The sequence below is a fragment of the Parambassis ranga genome, chromosome 14 (genome assembly GCF_900634625.1).
Source record: "Parambassis ranga chromosome 14, fParRan2.1, whole genome shotgun sequence".
Taxonomy (NCBI): Eukaryota; Metazoa; Chordata; class Actinopteri; family Ambassidae; genus Parambassis; species Parambassis ranga.
The window spans coordinates 20178031-20196749 of NC_041034.1; the positions used below are offsets into that span (position 1 = coordinate 20178031).

Consider the following 18719-nt stretch of genomic DNA (forward strand, 5'->3'; position numbering starts at 1 on the left):
GTTCAGAAAAAATTATTATGTAGACCTACAGGTTTACTGTTTAAAAAAAAGGACGAAAATCAAACCAGAGAAAGAGTCAATTTCAGGAAAACCAAGGTAACTATTCTGTCCTTGTCACACACACTGGATTTTTTTTAATTATTGTATTATGATGACTTCTTCTATACCACCCAGAGCAGTCAATTTAATACAAATTATTAGGGCCCAAGCACCAAATGGTGCGACAGCCCTATTGAAATGCAAGCATTTATTATTACACGTCATTCTTGTTCCGCCCACGGTATCGCGATTTTGACCCCCTGAACGTGCTCAAAAACTCACCAAATTTGGCACAAAATTGTCCCGACAAAAATCGCAACTTGACACTGTCGCCATTGGTGGGCGTGGCCGCATGACTCTGCAGCGCCCCCTAACGTGTGAAAATATTCACCGCAAGAAGCTACAGACTCCAATTTAGTCTTAAAACGCTCATTAGATGCTGCTCTATCAAACTTGTATTCAGAAGTTGGAGTGGTTTTTGAGCTCTCCTCTGCTGTTACCATGGTGACAGGCTGACACACAGAGGCATACCTTTGTATGCCTCTGTGTGTCAGCCTGACTTGCTCTAATTCTCCAGAAATTCAGAGCAATCCTTCACATCAGTATTCAAAGCAATGCTTCATCTGCAGCAATCAAACTTGCATTTTCTTCAGGAAATGCCCTTTTCTGCTTTCATAAAAATGTTTTTGTTCGCTTTCTTTTTTGTTTGTTTGTTTGTAGTATTGCTTCTTGCACCTAAATGTAGAGTTGCAAACCTTACAATCTAATATCGTTACTTTATCTTGACGTCACGGTGCTCTTTGGTTGTTTCTTGGTTATTATTACATTATATATATATATGTTATATATATTATATAATATATATATATTATTATTCACATTGTATTTGTCTTTACTACAACTACACAGCCTACTGTTTTATCAGTTTTTTTGTATTCAAATGATTCTACTAATTGATAGCCTACAATTCACCTTTGTTTATTGAAACGGAATAGATGAGAGGATGTGTGTGTGTGTGTGTGAAAACAGTACTCCAACAGGGCTTATTAACAAAAAAACTACTGTTACAGAAGGCAGTCCAGAATTATATGTAGCACCGCTTACCCCACCGAGCATATTTTATTCTGATTTCTCAAATTAACCAGAGGTCTAAAATCTTAGCCTGCCAGACATCCTTCAGCAACCTCACTTTACAACTGTTTACAAATGTACCTTTCTACGCATGCTTTCAAATGGCTCATACAGTATTTACATGGTCTCTCTGCAGAGGCATTGTTGAAGTACACTGCCCTCTACTGGTCAGAATGACAGATATTCTTATAAAGTGTACACATGCTTTTAAAATTGTTTCTTGGCTGTTTGTAGCTTCTGTTGATTTACAGTTAACCCTATATACACAAACATTGGGATTTTGATGTGTCAAACAGCTTCTGGAACCTTTTTTGAAAGTCATTTTTTGTGTAACTACAGAAAACTGTCATGTAAATATAGGTGCAGGACATCTTTTACTGGGAACAAAAGACAATTCAAATAAACTCGCACTGATGTCTTCATGCAATGCTAAAACCTGGCCTTTACTGTCATGGCCACTTCTAAGCACTGATTGTTAGCTGTGACAGTGAATTGAAACTTTGAAATAACCCTTGCTGAATGAGTAAATGTCTCTCCTGCAATCATCTCTTCTCTCCTATACTATCTCCCTAATAGCTGAATAAACTCCTGTTAGCATGTCTATGTCTGTGTGTCCTGAGAAGCACCAATCCTTCACTGTTAAATAATTAATACTAAAAACATTAATAAATACAGATCATAAACTGCTTAGTTATTATATTTGCTGTTTGGATTTGTGCCAATGCACATGTCCCCAATGGTTTTTGAACAGTAATCCCTTGAAATAATATATGTGAGGACTATATAGTGAAAACCTGCCCTGATTTGGTCAACATCACAGATCTTTTTAACTGCAGTGTCCTGAGGGTTTGGAACATTATTGATTGAATAGCTGCCACTCATTGAACGATTCACATGACATTCACATATCAGCATTGTACATGCACCCATAGTAACATGTATACGTGTTTAGTGTCCAGTGAAACATTTTGCATATAAATTCTTAAAAGATTAGTTTAATTATTGCTTTGTGGATATTTGAATTGCTTTGTGGCTGCAGATGACAATAAGCTTTAAGCTGTGCTATAATATACATGCAATGGTAAATGTTACATATTACTTTATTATTTCATGTTGTTGTACTTTTGTATCTTTGTTTGTTTGTACAGTATTGTGCAAGTTTGTTCATTTGTGTATCACTTCGTTTCTATTCCTTGTAATGGTTTGTCATTATTGTTTTCATAGTAAAACTAAATAAATAAATACATAAAACAACGTTAGAGTCCTGCACATATTTCTAACACCCACACTGCTTCTTGGTCATTTCCGGTTATATGGATTCGGGAGTGGCCCTTCCCCTGTCACTCCTCTGTGGCTGCATCAAGAGCCCAGCATGAACACAGGGCAGGAAGTCAAGCCAGGGTACCTCCAAAATAAAAGCTGCTTAATGTGCCCCGATGTAGTAAAACAGGGAAGAACAATGTATTGCTAAAAATAAAGCATAAAAAAGTAAAGTCAGTTGGAAGTCACACACACAAAAAACAAATCTGAACGCTAAAGGGCAGTAATAAAACAATATACAGCCTGCTCACGTTTCATACATATAGCCTACTGACGTTGCCACGGGGCTTTCATTTTATGTTTGTGTTTGAGACCGGAAGTCGTTCTTCTTTCCGAGTGTGTCAAACTTGATGCTGCTGTCATCCCCACACAGCACCAAAGGGTGTCTGGTCGCGTCTGTCGTTGCGTCGGACGGTTCCTGGAAAATATTGCTTCATACTCCCACTGGCCCTCCTCCCGCTGTACCACCGAAATCAAGCAGCCGGGGTAGAAGCAGGCAAAACAGGAAGCTGTATCCCGGCTTCAAATTAAAGGAGGAAACTGTGCCACTGCTGGGTGGGAGGAACATTGCTGGTGGATTTGGTTAATTTAGAACACTAATGTGAAGGAATACATTTTTGAAAAGATGCGTACTGTGCGGCACAAGTTAGTAAAATGTAAATGACTTTGTTTGTCGACTGACGTTTTATTTTGAAACGTTTGCCCGGATGTGGTATTTTATAGTAGATGACTTCACGGAACATAACGAGATACAAAACAGTGCACAGACCTCCCCGCGTCGCGTTTTTCCAACTCTTGCGACTGCTTCTGAGGAGCAGCTTTTATCGGACGCCTGTAGAATATGGAGGGTTTCTGGTGAAGTAACAGGACTACAACACGGCGGATACTTTCTGTGTAAACTCTCCTGCCCTGGACACTTGGACACTCCTTGTTTTCTGTGCGCTGGATGTGGGCCGAGTTTAGCAGGGATCCCAGCAAACATCCCCTGGTGGTTTGGTAAGTTAGGACGAGTGTTTCCCCTGTAACGATCCATGAGTGTGGCTGTACACAGATATCAGATTCTCATAGAATCAAGCAAAAGAAAAACTATGTAAGAAAGAAATCAACACTACAAGTATCACCAGAGCAAGTTATACTTCAGCTCAACTAGCACAACAAATCTGCAGTGAACATTTCCAACTAGTCCTTGATCAAACTACACAACTAAAAAGGCTGAGTGTGACCCGCAGTTTGTGTAATCAGGTTACAATGTCACTGTGCAGTTCAGGTCATACATTATGCATGTGTGAAAAAGACATGATTATTGTATTATTCCTCAGATTATACAGCTGCCATGTCCCAAACAACACACACACAGTAAAAATGAACATCTGAAGTGACTTGTGATTTGTACCATCAGTCATCACCACTGCTCTGTAGATGAAGGAAACCCTCCTCACATTCAACATCACACACGAGCTGTTCTGTCTGAGAACTGAGGATTCTTTGAACGCCCTCACAAACCTCCGACAGCAGATAAACCTCTCAGAGGAATCAAACAGATTTCAGCTTTCTTATGTTTTACGTCCACAACAATATAATTATATGAATGGTGTAGGAGCAGGTTTTCCAAATGAAAGCCGGTGTTAATTGCTGTTATTGACATTTACTTTACTTTTCTTGTTTTGTTTGCCTCGTGTAGAAAATGGCAACTGCCCTCAGTGGCCGAAACCCTGGTGGACGTGGACCGAACAGAAGCAAAGGACGTATTTTAGGCTTCTTTGATGCCATCCATGATGCAGTGGGACCACCCAAACAGGCAGCTGCTGACCGGAGAACTGTGGAGAAAACCTGGAAACTTATGGATAAAGTTGTAAGTTTGAAACGTGTGATGAAGTCTGGTGTGATGCCTGCCAGATGTAGGCACAGTCTTTGTTGCAGATGCACATGGAGAGGTGGAGCCGGTGCTAATACAGTGCACATGTGTTCTCTTTTTGTGTGATGCTGGCATCACTGTTTGAGAAGTGGCTGAGTGAGTAGATACCTGCATGAAAATCTGACCCCGGTTCTTTGAACAAATATGAACTTACTTTTAGTCACATGGTGAGTCAGGGCACTGCATGCAGACAAATAGTGAGGGTCCAAAAATACTGTATATTGAGCTGACAGTAGCACTTCCGTTCGTGTATAGTGGACACCATGAGACAGTGACAGTCATTTCTACTGGGCCAGCAAACCATAGTGTGGAAGGGATGTAGATGCAGCTGTGATAACTCAGACTCAAGAGAGTTTTTTTGTTTTTGTTATGTCTAAACCTAGCCAAAGAGGGAAAATGATCTAAAACACAGAGACAAACTGAAAGTAAGCATCGAGTGAAAACGAAACTTAAGTGCAATGGTAACGGCACCTGACAAGACTCAAACCTGAGTCTCATGGTTCAAAATGTTGCATGTGGACCTTCATCACCCCTTCTGCCTCCAGTCACTGACTGTGTAACACCCTTAGGTAGGGACAAGGGATAGTGTCTATGTAAGTGCTACCTTTGGTCTACCATATGTGATGCTGACCATGCATCCAACATGTAACAAGCTGACTAAATTGCCTTAGTATTACCCTAGCATAGCTACGTTTTGGTGCCTAAATCAAGCACTGAATAACGATATTGATGATATTTTTCCCTCAGGTCCGGCTCTGCCAAAATCCCAGACTCCAGCTGAAAAACAGCCCACCATACATCCTGGATATCTTACCTGATGCCTACCAACACCTGCGGCTTATACTGGGGAAATATGAAGAGAACCAGAGACTCACACAGCTCAGTGAGAATGAGTACTTTAAAATCTACATTGATAGTCTCATGAAGAAGTCCAAACGGGCCATCAGGCTCTTTAAAGAGGGAAAAGAAAGGATGTACGAGGAGCAGTCCCAGGACAGGTAAGATACGACCAAAGGCTTATCTTTTTACTTCTCTGCTTTATGAAGGCTTTTATAGAGTGGAGTGTGACTGTATGATGCTTATAAAGACACAGTGGACAGTTGGTGACATGAGGCATTAAAACAGCATCAGTGGCACACTTAGGAGAGTGCACTGAGATGACTTGGGTCCAAGGCTGTGTGCAGACACATGCAGGTTTGATGTGTTTGGTGTACGTTGCAGTTGTCATTGCTTTTTTGTGGCTAGAAGGGAGATGTGTCTCATGGTACTGAGCTTCTTTTCTTACTCACTGAAAACATGGTTGCTGAGGAAAGATGGCAGGCAACAGAACTAACACCGTATTCACATTCATATGTTTTTTAATTAGTAATGTCCATTGCAAATAAAAAATCTATTCACTAAACTGGGCACAAGGACTCCAATACAAGTGTTTTGAGTGAGTGAGTTTTTTTTTCTACAGACTGAACCATAGCTGATCTCAATGTTGAAGGTCCCTGTTGCTGGTTTAGGCCCATGGGTGTCACAGAGCACATCAGTCAACAGTATAGTACACCTTTGAGACAATAGAAACCCAAACATTGATAGGTTTAGAAAATGACCACATAGACAAAGGGAGAGGAAGTGAAGCAAAAACAGACCAGAGAGAGGCACATGTGGTTACTGAACCTGGACATGTCAAAACCATTAAATGCCATCGAACAGACAGAAAGGAAGGGGGCCATCAGTGGAACAGCTCTGCTTCCCTTTCATCCAAAACAAAAAAAACACCCCTGCACTCCACCCACATCTGAAGGACAAGGGACACTGAGGTGGGACAACTTGTCTACTAGAGGAGAAAGACTGATTTGGAAAGCAAAAGGAGATGTAAGACACTGACATTGACAGCCCTCCGAACACAGCTTTATGTACACCCAGTGACACCTGAACTCACATCTGACCTCAATGACCTTTAAGATGCAGGTTGCTAATCTCATTATTGAATAATTACACTTGGTAATGATTTGTTTTGTTAATAGTAGCTAGTGATGCCTCAACATGGCGGTGCTGATGTACTGTTAGAAGAGTGATTATGGTAATAACGACAGTGACACTAAGTGAGAGATTAGCCCAATTTCCCAGGGTCACAGGAATCACACTTAACAGCACTGTGCTTTCCAAAGCTCCACAGTGAAACTGCAGTAACTTGGACATACATTTTGGTTTGTGGCCTTGCATCACATGTAAAGAATCTTCTGTTAGCCTGATGTGTCAGACATGAGCCTGACTGACTCAGATCACTGAGAGTGGGAGGTGGATATGTGAAAGAGAGAAGAGAAAGCAGTGGCATATTCAGCAGAAATATCATTATTGGTTATCTGATGCCCTTTGACTGTACGCTTATCTCACAAGAAAACTGCATATATGTTCGGATGTTGTATTGCTGTTGTAGCCAAGTGGCTGACATTGCAGATAGGAAGTAATACTCAGAAAAAATGGATGAGCTGTATTCAGCTGTGTCCCACTGGTGGTGCAGTGCATTTCCGCATAAAGATGCAACAAAATGCAATTATGCAAAAGAACACCTTCACAGTGCTTTTGCCTAACAGTCTAAACTACAAAATCATTAAAATATCATTGTAAAATTGTAAATTCTACATTTGTGATGCTATAACTTTGTAGAAATTTTGTGTTTGTACATAAAAAACAACCACAAACAGTTATTAATTCATAGCCATTCATGTTGTGTGATTTGGATAAATGTGGAAAGATATTCTTTTGTGTGATTTTTAATTAATCTTTTAATTTAATTCATGTAAAAATCAATGTTGTATTGTAAAACAATAACCTCATTAAAAAGATGATCATCACTTTCAGACCTTCCATCACATGTGCAGACTGAAGCTGAACAGCTGTCTAATGACATGAAAGATGGTTTTAGATGAAGGATGCGTTCACTTGCTCTTCAGTTTGCTGGTGGCCTTACAGGTTTTACAAATTTACAAAGGAGGTGAACTGTTAATTTTACTGTTAATTAATTTTAAACTGCCAACAATGGGCAACCAGCCAATCACATAGTGGATTTCTCAACAATAACTTTGTCTTGGGTTTTTTTTTTTGCTAAATGCATTACTCTCTGTCGGTATTGGCTGCATCTGGGAATGTCAGGAGAATAAGACAGGATGAATAGAACATCTTAACATTATATTGGATGCTAGTAAAATACATTTAGATTGATGTTATATCATTTTTTAATATTCTATGCATCTATGCATAGACTAATGAGCTCTTTTGGATGGCCATGTGTAGCGCTGCACAGGGAAAATCCCCATGCACTTTACATCCTGTTCATATATTTCCTCTGTAGTTTTGCTCTGAGAAAGGCATCCAGCAGTTTTTTTTAATCTGTGTATGAACTTCTGTATTCTTTTTCTCTTGTTGCCCCACATTATCACCTGCCTCTTTACTCCAACATCCAACAGACTGCCTGTCGGTTACATTAAAAACTATTTTAACAATGTTTAGAACAAACCCTGCACATCGCTGTTGCACTTAGGGTATAAGAGGATCATGCAACTACGTATATAGTCTTTCAGAATTCTATTTTTTAGTATTTCAGAGCTGAAATGATCAGTTATAGCATTTGTTCATAGATAACCTTGATGTAGACCCATTGAGATCAAAATCTCATTTGCAAGGGTGACTTGGCAAGGAAGTCAGCAGCACACACCAGAATAACAAACAATAGATATGGATAGTATAGTCTTTGAATGTACCAGATGCTAAATATGTGAAGACCTGAATGTTGGTTTAAAGGTTTTCTTTTTTCCTCTGCAGCTACATGTATGGCTGTCCTACCCTGTCACTTGCATACATCAAGGCCCTAAATCCGATTTTTCACAGTCCGTATTGCTGGCAGGCTAAATTATGCGACCTCCATATAACAACCAAACGGGCTTTATTATAATTAATTTATTGCAACATTGGTAATTATTAAAAATGACTAGTGAATCTGTTTTTATTATACATGTCCTGGTTTGGTCGACGGCCATAAGTTGAGTATCTCTGTATTAGTGTGAGCTGGGTGAGCTGTTACATTGTGGGCAGGTGTGGGCAGTGAAGTGTTTCAGTAGCTCCTTTGGTCTCCTCCACTGCGTTTACACCACAACACCCAGCCTTATTATCCTCACCTCATTGATGCAGCCTCCAACATCTGACTGTCGGATCCCCTGTCTCACTACGTCTATCTTTTGCATGCGATGGTACAATTAATTTGAAGATTAAAGGATGCACAATTTGCAAACAGTTGTAATAGAGGTTAGGACTGCACAGTGTGTCTCTTGGAGTTAATTGTTTTTGACCCTGTCTTTGACACTTACACTGGAGGAGCCTTTTGAATCAAATTGCTGTGAGCCCTCATGTAAGTCTGCAGGCTGTTTTATTTAATAAGGCAAGTTTGTTCCCTTGACTCTTTTTTTTTTCAAGATCCCCTTTTAATTAGGGTCTTATTTTCCTGAACAGATCTTTGGCACTATAACACATTGGCAATGACTAAACTCCTACTCTCTGTATTAGTTAAGTTGGATCAGGATCAGAATCTGCTTTAGTGCCAAGCAAGCAGTGCATATGAGGAATTTCTTTCAGCATATTGGTCCAAAGACATGTCAATAAATGCATCAAGAGAAGGTAAAGAAGGAAACGTTTGGAGAGACAAGAGCAAAGTAGGAAAAAATATGTGTGGTTAGTTATGGTTGGGTTGTTATATTTCAAATAAAGAGGTTTATGCAAAGGTGTGCAAAATAGTAACTATACAGTGTAAGTGTTGACAGTGAGAGTATACAAGTGTAAATATCAAGAAATTGTATTACATGAATAGAGACTTTAGATGAATGCAACATTTAGTGTCTATGAATTAATGAGCCCAGATGGGAAGAAACCGTTGCTGAAAGATGACCTCAGGTTTTCATCTCGATGGGCTGCAGCCCGCAGTGTCCTACAATGTTCAACAGTCTTCGACAGTTTTTCCTGCCACATCAGGGTCTGGAAGAGATGGCAGATTGCAGTCAGTCGCATCCTCAGCAGAACTGGCGACGCCCTGCCTTAGTCCTCGGAAGTGGCATCAGTTAATCAGATAGGGATGCATATTTCCTTATTAGTGGAATTGGAGCACGAAGCAGTGGACTGAGGTGTCACACAGTATGATACGAGTAGAGAGGGTGGTGTCATCTTCTTTAGGAGATCGTCTGGTGATTGGAGGTGCAGGTGTTGTTTAGTGAATCATCCCAACATTAGATGAGGTCCATCGGTCTATCCTCTTATGTTGGCTGCTAATGGCCTGGTGTGATTCTTTATTCAGCCAGATCCATCTTTTCTGAGATCAAAACCTCTTCTCAGGAGAGAGACCTGCTGCCACAGCATAAAATGACATTGACTAACAGCAGCACCGTGGCTTCCATAACTCACTGCTGCATAGGATCAATTCCCTGCATGAGATGTCATTTACTGGGACTGAGCTGTAAAACATCAGTGCTCTAAAGGAGCTCTGCTTTGGTATAGAAAGCTCAGAGTTTCTACCAAAGGTCTTTTTTTCAATCCAGTGAAAACAGACATATAGCTTCAAGCAGAGTAAGAAACCAAACAGCCATGTGCTCCTTGGGTCTGCTACCTACAGTTAAAAAATGTTGTCACTCAAAGTTCTTTACATTAAGCCCCGGTATGTCTATTATATTTTACAGGCCAGTTACGAGCACCATGAGATATTTTAAGAAGCTAAACAGCAGTAAGACGGCAGTGAACATGTGGGCACACTGCAAACACTGACCTTTCTCACAATATAGCTGCTGCACATCTAATATAATTTGCACAGCAGAACATTTTATAGCCAGCCTGACAAGCATGGCTTTAGCAGCTTCCTAAAGTGATTGTCTCTAAATCAGCTGGATTAAAAGTGCAGTTCTTTTGCCAGGAAGCAAGTGTTGCCGATAAAAGACAATCTGACCTCCCCTCCATCCTCCATCCATCTGCATTTCTGATGGGACAAAAGGAAACAAGCCCATCCAGCTACCCTGGATCTGAAATCCTCTGTCACAAGCCATAGAGAAAGTAGTATGAAAACAAGGACACATTGTCGTAGTCTCTAACGTTAGATGTAGTCCAGGTCTTTGTCCAGGAAGTGGACGTTGAGGACCTTATTCAACAGCACAGCTACAGCCAGATGGGGTTTGTTTTTTCAGCCTAGCATTGCTCTGTAAGCTGCCCGTCCATCTTAGAGTGAAACTTTATCTAAACTCTAAATGCTTCTACTGACTTTGTACATTCAGTGTGATGATCAGTACATCATAATTCCAGATTATTACCAATATTCTGCCCAGTAAAACCTTTTCAACCTTTTTTAGTTCAAGCAGAAAAATTGGATTGCTAAAAGAGAACATGTTTTTTTTCATTATCAGTTGTTTTTCTGTATGTCTGATTCCTGTTAGTGGAGCCTGTAGGCGGACGGATGGAAGTGATGTGGTTAAATTACTGAGCTGTAAGGACAGGAAGCATTTCCTGCATGTCTTAAAGCGGGATTGTTGCACTATCAATACTTTGCAGATACAAACTGGTATTTCTTCTGTGGGCCTGTGACATTTTGAACATGGAATGTAGTTCTGTAGAAGTATCTTACATGCCAGCGCACGTCAGTACGTCACAGACGGTAGTTATGCTTTGAAGTGATGATGTCACACGCTGCTGCTTGGAAAACTTTAAAAGACTGAGCCTGGATCAGATGAGTAATCCTCCAGAAAGTTGAACCATCTGGAGAGGAAGTGGATCACCAGAGGAAGAATCACAATCACAGACTCAGCAAGAGCAAGTGTGTGTGTGTGTGTGGGCGTGTGTGTGTGTGTGTGTGTGTGCGTGTGTGTGTGTGTGTGTGTGTGTGTGTGTGTGTGTGTGTGTGTGTGTGTGTGTGTGTGTGTGTGTGTGTGTGTGTGTGTGTGTGTGTGTGTGTGTGTGTGTGTGTGCGTTTGTTTGTTTGTTGCTAAGCTTACTCACTGTACCCTGAGTCAAGACTTTGTGTTAGTGTGCTGACACACATTATGGAATGGCCACAAAGGAGTATCCCCACCATGACTCAATCAACTTAAAACCAAATGTTTTACAAATGTACTCATAAATTTACATAACCTACAGCAACCTTTCAAATAATTGACAGCATCATCTGTGGTGGTGAATTATACGAAGTATTTGAACTTCGTTACTGTGCTTAAGTCAATTTTTCTGTATTTATACTTTACTTCAGCATAAATATTAGTGCATACTTTAGACTTTTCCTCCATTGCATTCTGCAGCTATTATCTATACATTCTACTCCACTACATTGTTTATTGCTACTCGTTACATTTTATGAATACAGTTTCACCAAATGTTGCTTCGATCTACACAAAAATATGTGTTGCTATCTCTGATGTTTAAACCAATCAGGTGGCTCTATCAGCTCCAATGATAGAGCTGGTGTTTTCAGCAGCACAGCAGTGGACAGACTGTGTCTGGCCTCCTGTCCTTTACAGCTTCCTTATCATTGGACATGGATCCAGAGTCAGCCTCCACTGAACTGAGCCACCACTTAGCATATTTAAAAGATGTTTGAATTCTCACTGTGTGAGTACTTTTAATACTTTAAATACATTTAAAAGTACACTACCGTTCAAAAGTTTGGGGTCACTTAGATTTATTTAAAAAAAATAATATTTTTTTTCCAATGAAGATAACAATAAAGTAATCAGACATACAGTCCAGACATTGCTAATGTGGTAAATGACTATTCTAGTTAGTAAAGGCTGATTTTTAATATATACAAAGGTACAGAGGCCCTTTTCCAGCAACCATCACTCCTGTGTTCTAATGCTACATTGTGTTAGCTAATTGTGTTAAAAAGGCTCATTGATGATTAGAAAACTCCTGTGAAATTATGTCAGCACAGCTGAACTGTAAGGCGCACGTCACACACAAAAGGTTGACAATGCAGTTGTATTGTGAGCACAGTCGTGGTTACCTGGCCTAACGAGCTGATAATGCTCAGGGAAGAGGGCGCACAGCCTGACAATAGATAGAAGATCAGTGCAGCTGACTGTAGCAGACCTCTGGTCTGTGTGAGTTTAACTCTGTGAACGTGTGGATGACTGCAATAATACATCCCGTCTCCCGGTGTTTAATGTGCGCGAGCCGCTGTAACTCCGTGATCAATACTGGGATTAGTTTTTATCGCCACCTTTTGGACAGACACTCTCCTCTGTGCGGCTGTTTGCCAGCTGCATCTGAAGAAGCTCTTGGCTTCTCCACATTCATCACGCCCACAATAAATTCCGACCAATCACAGCACGGTTGACGCACAGCCTTGAGAGAAAAAGTTCTGCCCGGGCCATGTGCACAAGAGTGCTGCACGGCGGTCCGAGATAAAAAATGACGTCATTTTGTGGGCGTAACGTCTGCAGGGGGGAGGGAGTTCTCTGTTCTCGCGGAGTATGGATGCAGCTTTATGCTGATCAGAGAAGCTGTAGGACTGGCCTGGTGACCCCAAACTTTTGAACAGTAGTGTAAGCACCTAAGACAGGGGTCGGTTTTTCACAGTAATGGTCATACTTGTGCAAGCTGTTTTTTTCCATCATGAAATACATTAAAAGTAAACATCGCTCGTGCCAGATGAGAGCTCGCAGTCCTTCGTGAAAATCATCTTTCAGCCCTGAAATGGATACAATATGCTGTGCAGTGAAGTTCAAGAGCAGAAATCACAGTAACCAGGCGAAAGAAATAATTAAACAAGCTACATACATATTTTTATATCGGACCCTGAACTAACGTGTTTCATATTCAGGTTGACTACTGTGGCCTACGGCATGGAAGAAATGAATGACGGCACACTTAAATCAAAATAACATTTCTTGTTCAGATAAATATTATCTATATCTATCTATCTATATTATATACTGTGTTGGGGAGTAACGGATTACATGTACCGACGTTATGTATTTAGAATACAAAATCTGAGTAACTGTATTCTGTTGCAGTTACACTCTAAAGAGATGGTAATCGGAATACAGTTCCATTGTTGAAATCAGTGGATTACACGACGGTCACGTGTTTATTCACTCTGCTGATGAAACAAGTCACGTAAAAAAATCTTTTCTTCTTACAGCAAAGATCCTTCACACAGCAGATGTCTGACTCCTTATCGCTGGTCTCATTGTGTGGTCATATACGTTTGTATGACAGTAATAGTCATTCAGTGAGAGCTCTTACCGTCAATACAACATCTTTGATCAAAGCTAAAGTTTTTGGTTCATGTCGGCAAACTGGACAGAAAGCTGCGGGGGACAGAGAGGACAGAGCAGCTGGACTGATGGGGGTCAGAGGATGGGGATGAAGCGCTGCGTGCTTAATGCTCCTCGGTCATGATGCCGGTACACTGTTAGCGTCACTTGAAGGAGTGAACTAGTTAGCTATTTAAGTACATTTAAGTACATTTAAGTAGGAACGTGTTGCTTGCCGTCAGCTAGTTTTATACATGGGTCTGTTTGATGTCCATATTCAAACACTGTGTGTAAAATGACTTTTGGTTGCATTGTTTAAAAATATATTATTCTGTCATCATTACGTTTCAGTTTCTCTCAATAGAATAACATTGATGTGATGCAGTCAGCTGGAACATTTGTTTTATTGAATGTTTTACAGCGTCCTTTGTAGTAAACAGGGGCTGATCACTGCATTCAATCACTTAAAATGCAATTCAATGTGTGAGTAATCCAAGTATTCAGAATACGTTACTCAGACTGAGTAATGTAACGGAATACATTACAAATGACCTATTAGGGCATGTAATCTGTATTCAGTAACTGAATACTTTTTAAAAGTATTCTTCCCAACACTGATTATATATAGATTAATATTACCTTCAATTTAGTCTATTCAGTGGGAAACTGGCACAAGTGGCTCTTTTAACGCTGAAGGTTGCTGACCCCTGACCTAAGACTTTCACTTAAGTAGGATTGTTGATGTAGCCCTCCTTTACCTAAGTATATATCTTGGTAGTTAACTGTACTTTTACTTAAGTACCAAGCTTCAGTTCTGCCTCCACCACTGTATATGTCAGATAATTAGATACCATCATGTAAACTGATAGATGTGGCATTTTTGTGTGGAGTGACTGTATAGGTTCTTTCCTTGCCACTGTCATCTAGCGCCTACAGACAATTTAGATGTTGAAAACCATATAGAGATAAAATTGTCTGTCAATTGTCTATTTCCAAAGACGGGGAGGAGACAGCCTTTATACAAGGCTGTATAAAGGCTACAAGTTTTAGAGAACAAAGCTTTCAGGATTAATATTTCCTCCATTCACCACCTTTCTTACGTCTCTGGCTTGATGGCCTCAGCTGTCTTTGTTTTATATGAGTTGCTTTTAAGAGCTCTTTTTCCTATGTGTCTGACTCTCTCTGTCTTAATGGGCAGTGCACTGTAGCTCTTCTGCGTGGCAAATGATTTGCCTGAATAATTAATGCTAATGCAATGCAACGCAACAATTTGATCTGAGACTGTGCTGACTGAATATCCTTCTCCTCCCATATTCATGCTTTGACCGTGCCCCTCCACCCTGTTCACTTCTGTTTTTGTCTTTACACTCATCGCACACGTTCGTTCTCTGCCAACATTCATCCTAGCTGCAGCTTATTCAGTGGGTGCAGCAGCATGTAGGAAATCTGATAGAAATCCATTTGTCTGATGGGCTTGAAGTCATTACAGCGCCTCAAGGGTACCGTATCTTTGCACAAACACACCCAAACACACATGCAGAAAAACATGAATGGCCCCTCCTGGTCTTATTTAGATCAAAAAATGGATTAAGTCTAAATCTGAAAGCCCCCATCCCCCGCCCCCAAGTCCCTGTTTCCCAGCTGCGACCTTTAACCTCCATGCATATAGCTATCAGTCCCAGACTACCCATGAATATCAAGAAAACAAATTATTTTAATCTGGGCATTGTCACTGTCTCCCTGTTGACCACACCCTGTCCTCAGTGTCATAGTTGATTTGGGCTGTCACTGTATCAGATTTTCACTACACAAATATCATGGCCAAAATGAATAAAAAGATATGATCCTGATATCTATAAAGAATTTAATAAAAGGAAATGTCAAACTGTGTTGTATTGTTTGTTTGACTTAAACTTCCAGCTGACCTGAACTCCTGGCTTTCACTCACCTCTTTGATTTCTGCCAACAATCCAAGGAAATGACCTCTCACTAATGTAACACACAGCAGGAGACTGTGCGGCAGATGTCTTCTCAAAAGTGGAATTCAGCTTGGTTGAGGTGGTGGAGGATGGTGCCTTATAAAGCAAGAAGAAGAGGAGCCAGAGAGTTTATATCTTAAAGCCTTAATACCATTTAAAAAGTAAAAACAATGAGTTGCATAAATCCTCCGATCCTAGATAACCATAGTGAAAGGGGCAAAATAGTTTTTGTACCAGGCTGTACGTGTTTATTTCTTCTGCAAAGTCGGACATTTTATTTGAGATCTGTATACAAATATCTTGCTTTTGCCATCCTAGTGGCTTAACTTATCAGCCCTATGGATCAACGCTTGACAGTAATCAACTTCACATGCATCCAATATCCAAAAAACAGTTCCAACAGTTTCCACAATACTACCATGTGTATTATTTCCAAATTTCATAATTTATTACACTCAGGCTTCAGATAATGCGGTGCAAGAAATGGTATATAGTAAAAGAGACTAACACATTCATTAACAACACATACATCCCTGTCAAAACATGATATAGAACACTTTTGTCACAATGACCCAAATGTTTAAGAGGTTGTTCAGTGTCACGGAGAGCTAGAGGAGCAGCAGAACAGATATTGTTCAGATGACAGGAAACCAGTTTGAATGGAGATAGTGAGCGGTTCAGAAGCTCAAGCACAGGTGTCACCACAACAGCAGTGTCGGCTGGTGTCAACAAGTTTGTGTCTGTATTGTAAAACTGCAAGATATGATGTCATTTTGTGTGAGGCTGAAATAAATTCACATTATTGGATGTACAACTTATATATGTACATAAGGGTCAACAAAGCATGGCTGTATCAGCTACAATATGTTTTAAGCAGCCAGTAGTTTCTGGCCACCATGCTCCCCTCTGACTCGAGTACATTAGCCCAAATGAATGGACTGGCTTTCCTGGGGCGCTTGTCAAACCACGCAGGTTACACAACCAGGCTGATGTGATAGGGCATGGCAAGGACACATGAGGAAGTCTGACTAACCATACCACTTACTGCACACTGCACACTGCTGGTGTCCAGTGTTTGTTTGTCATAATGCTGCAGTCTCATAACGCTGTTACCAAGTAGAATGCTTGATGCCACAATGTGCTGCACAGCTCAGAATACATACTGTTTATTTGGGGGTGTTTGGGAGCCGAGTCCTCCTCCACAGCAAGCCTCGAAATTGAGTTCAAATCACAACCCTTATGTAAGCATCTGCAGCCTTTCCCTCTGCATCCCAATGGAGAGTTTTTGGCTGGTCCTCGGTTGATTAGATGCCTAATGGTGACTGGAGGAGCATGAAATTACTGAGACGGGCTTGGCTCTGTCTGTGCAGGCACACACACAGGCTGTGTTTGTTACCACCAAGGGACAGGACGGTTACTCTCACTTATAACACTTTACCCTGCTGTTCCCAGCTTTACTTTAAGTCTCTGCAAACGCAATACATTCAGATTCAAATAAGTTGTTAGTCTCATCAAAAGTGATAAGATTTGGTTTAGAAAAAATTGTGGTCGGCGTTGTGAACAGTTTGTGCTTAATGCAGCAACAGCCACTGACTGAGTCATACCATCTGCCAGCTATGTTGTGTCAAGCACAAGCAAAAGCTAATGTAAATGTTTCTTAAAGTTGTCAGAATAATTTTCCACTCTGTGTCCAATATGAAGCTTATGTTGCTCTAGTTTTTACTCAGAGGATACAGTAGTGGTCTTCTGTGACAGCCTGTGGGGAGAAGTCACAGCAAATCTTGTAAATTTGCTGTCTGAATCAGAACTACACACACACACACACACTCAACAACATTAACATAATATTCTCCATCATTTTGGAGCCATCACTTTTACAGATTAGAACTCAAGGGGGAATTGACTGTAATGTGCTCCTGGTGCAGAAGCTTCAGCACACACTGAAGGATTTTCTCCCGGTGAAGTAAAAGCATGTGGGAAATCACACATATACTTGGTGAGGATTTAGAAAACTGTGTTAAGGTTACAAATAACTCTTCTTAGGGAAAATCCTCCCATCTGCAGCAGGTCTCTGCTCAAGGCAACTACAATGTGAATTGAAGTTATTTGAGGTGACATACAAAAAGAACACCTTGTCTTATACATTTATATTTAATTGAGGAGATATATTGTCCACCGAACCCCCAAACATGCCAGGTGGTTAAAAAAAGAAATAAATAAATTTTACACTGGTCCCCTATAAATTTATAATGTAATATCTGGCTGCTAACTTCTATATTCTTATGTCCATAGGACTTTAAAAAAATGCAAAAAAATAAATAAATAAAAATAAAATAAAATATTTGCATCTTGTAATGAATGAATGAATGAAATAAAATGCTGTGAGTTATAAAAATAGAGTTATAGGTGTAATGTGTCTTTTTTTATCTATATTAGTCAGTGTCTCATTTGTATTAGACTGCACTAACTCCAGTTATTAAATACTATAATAATATATATAGTTGGAATAGTAGACTAGTGGACTGGATTTTCAATATATAAAGCTAAATTATGAAAATTATTTATTGTTGCAAATACTGAAAGTGTATACATGGCACAACTCTGTTGCTGGTAATAATTATGACTTATTTTAGTTATAATTATGACTTCTGTTGGTGTTATAAAACTGTGTCATTCAGAATACATTTATGGAAATTGAAAAAAATGACACACACACACACACACCCTCACAACCTCCACACACATACTGTTACTAACATGATTAACTCAGTGAAATAATTGTTCTGTGAAACTGGTGTATCATGGAGGTGCGATCAACAAACTCTCACTGTACAGCTTTGAAAGAAGAATTAAAAGTTTGGGTGATGTGCTCAAAGTACAACACACACACACACACACACACACACAAACCGTGTTATCAGCACCCCACAGCCAGTGCACCGTCTTTGTCCCACACTCTCACACCTTGAGCAAAGTCACCCTGTTTAGTATGTTACTCTGGAGTGTTTACGAGCCGCAGTCTAATCTCACAGGGAGCTGCAGACAAATCCCTGTCCCAGAGGAGAG

At 40.2% G+C, this 18719-nt stretch overlaps 1 protein-coding gene across 2 annotated transcripts in view; it reads left to right on the top strand.

The window, feature by feature from the left end:
• The first annotated feature begins 3227 nt into the window (after positions 1 to 3227).
• Positions 3228 to 18719, top strand: part of cblb (Cbl proto-oncogene B, E3 ubiquitin protein ligase) — a 39466-nt gene continuing 23974 nt past the window's right edge. For both annotated transcript variants that reach the window (XM_028420860.1, XM_028420862.1), the window contains exons 1-3: positions 3228 to 3486; positions 4172 to 4342; positions 5153 to 5403. In XM_028420860.1, the coding sequence (XP_028276661.1) occupies positions 4175 to 4342; positions 5153 to 5403 (419 nt within the window). In that variant the 5' untranslated portion in view covers positions 3228 to 3486; positions 4172 to 4174. The remainder of the gene's footprint in view (positions 3487 to 4171; positions 4343 to 5152; positions 5404 to 18719) is intronic.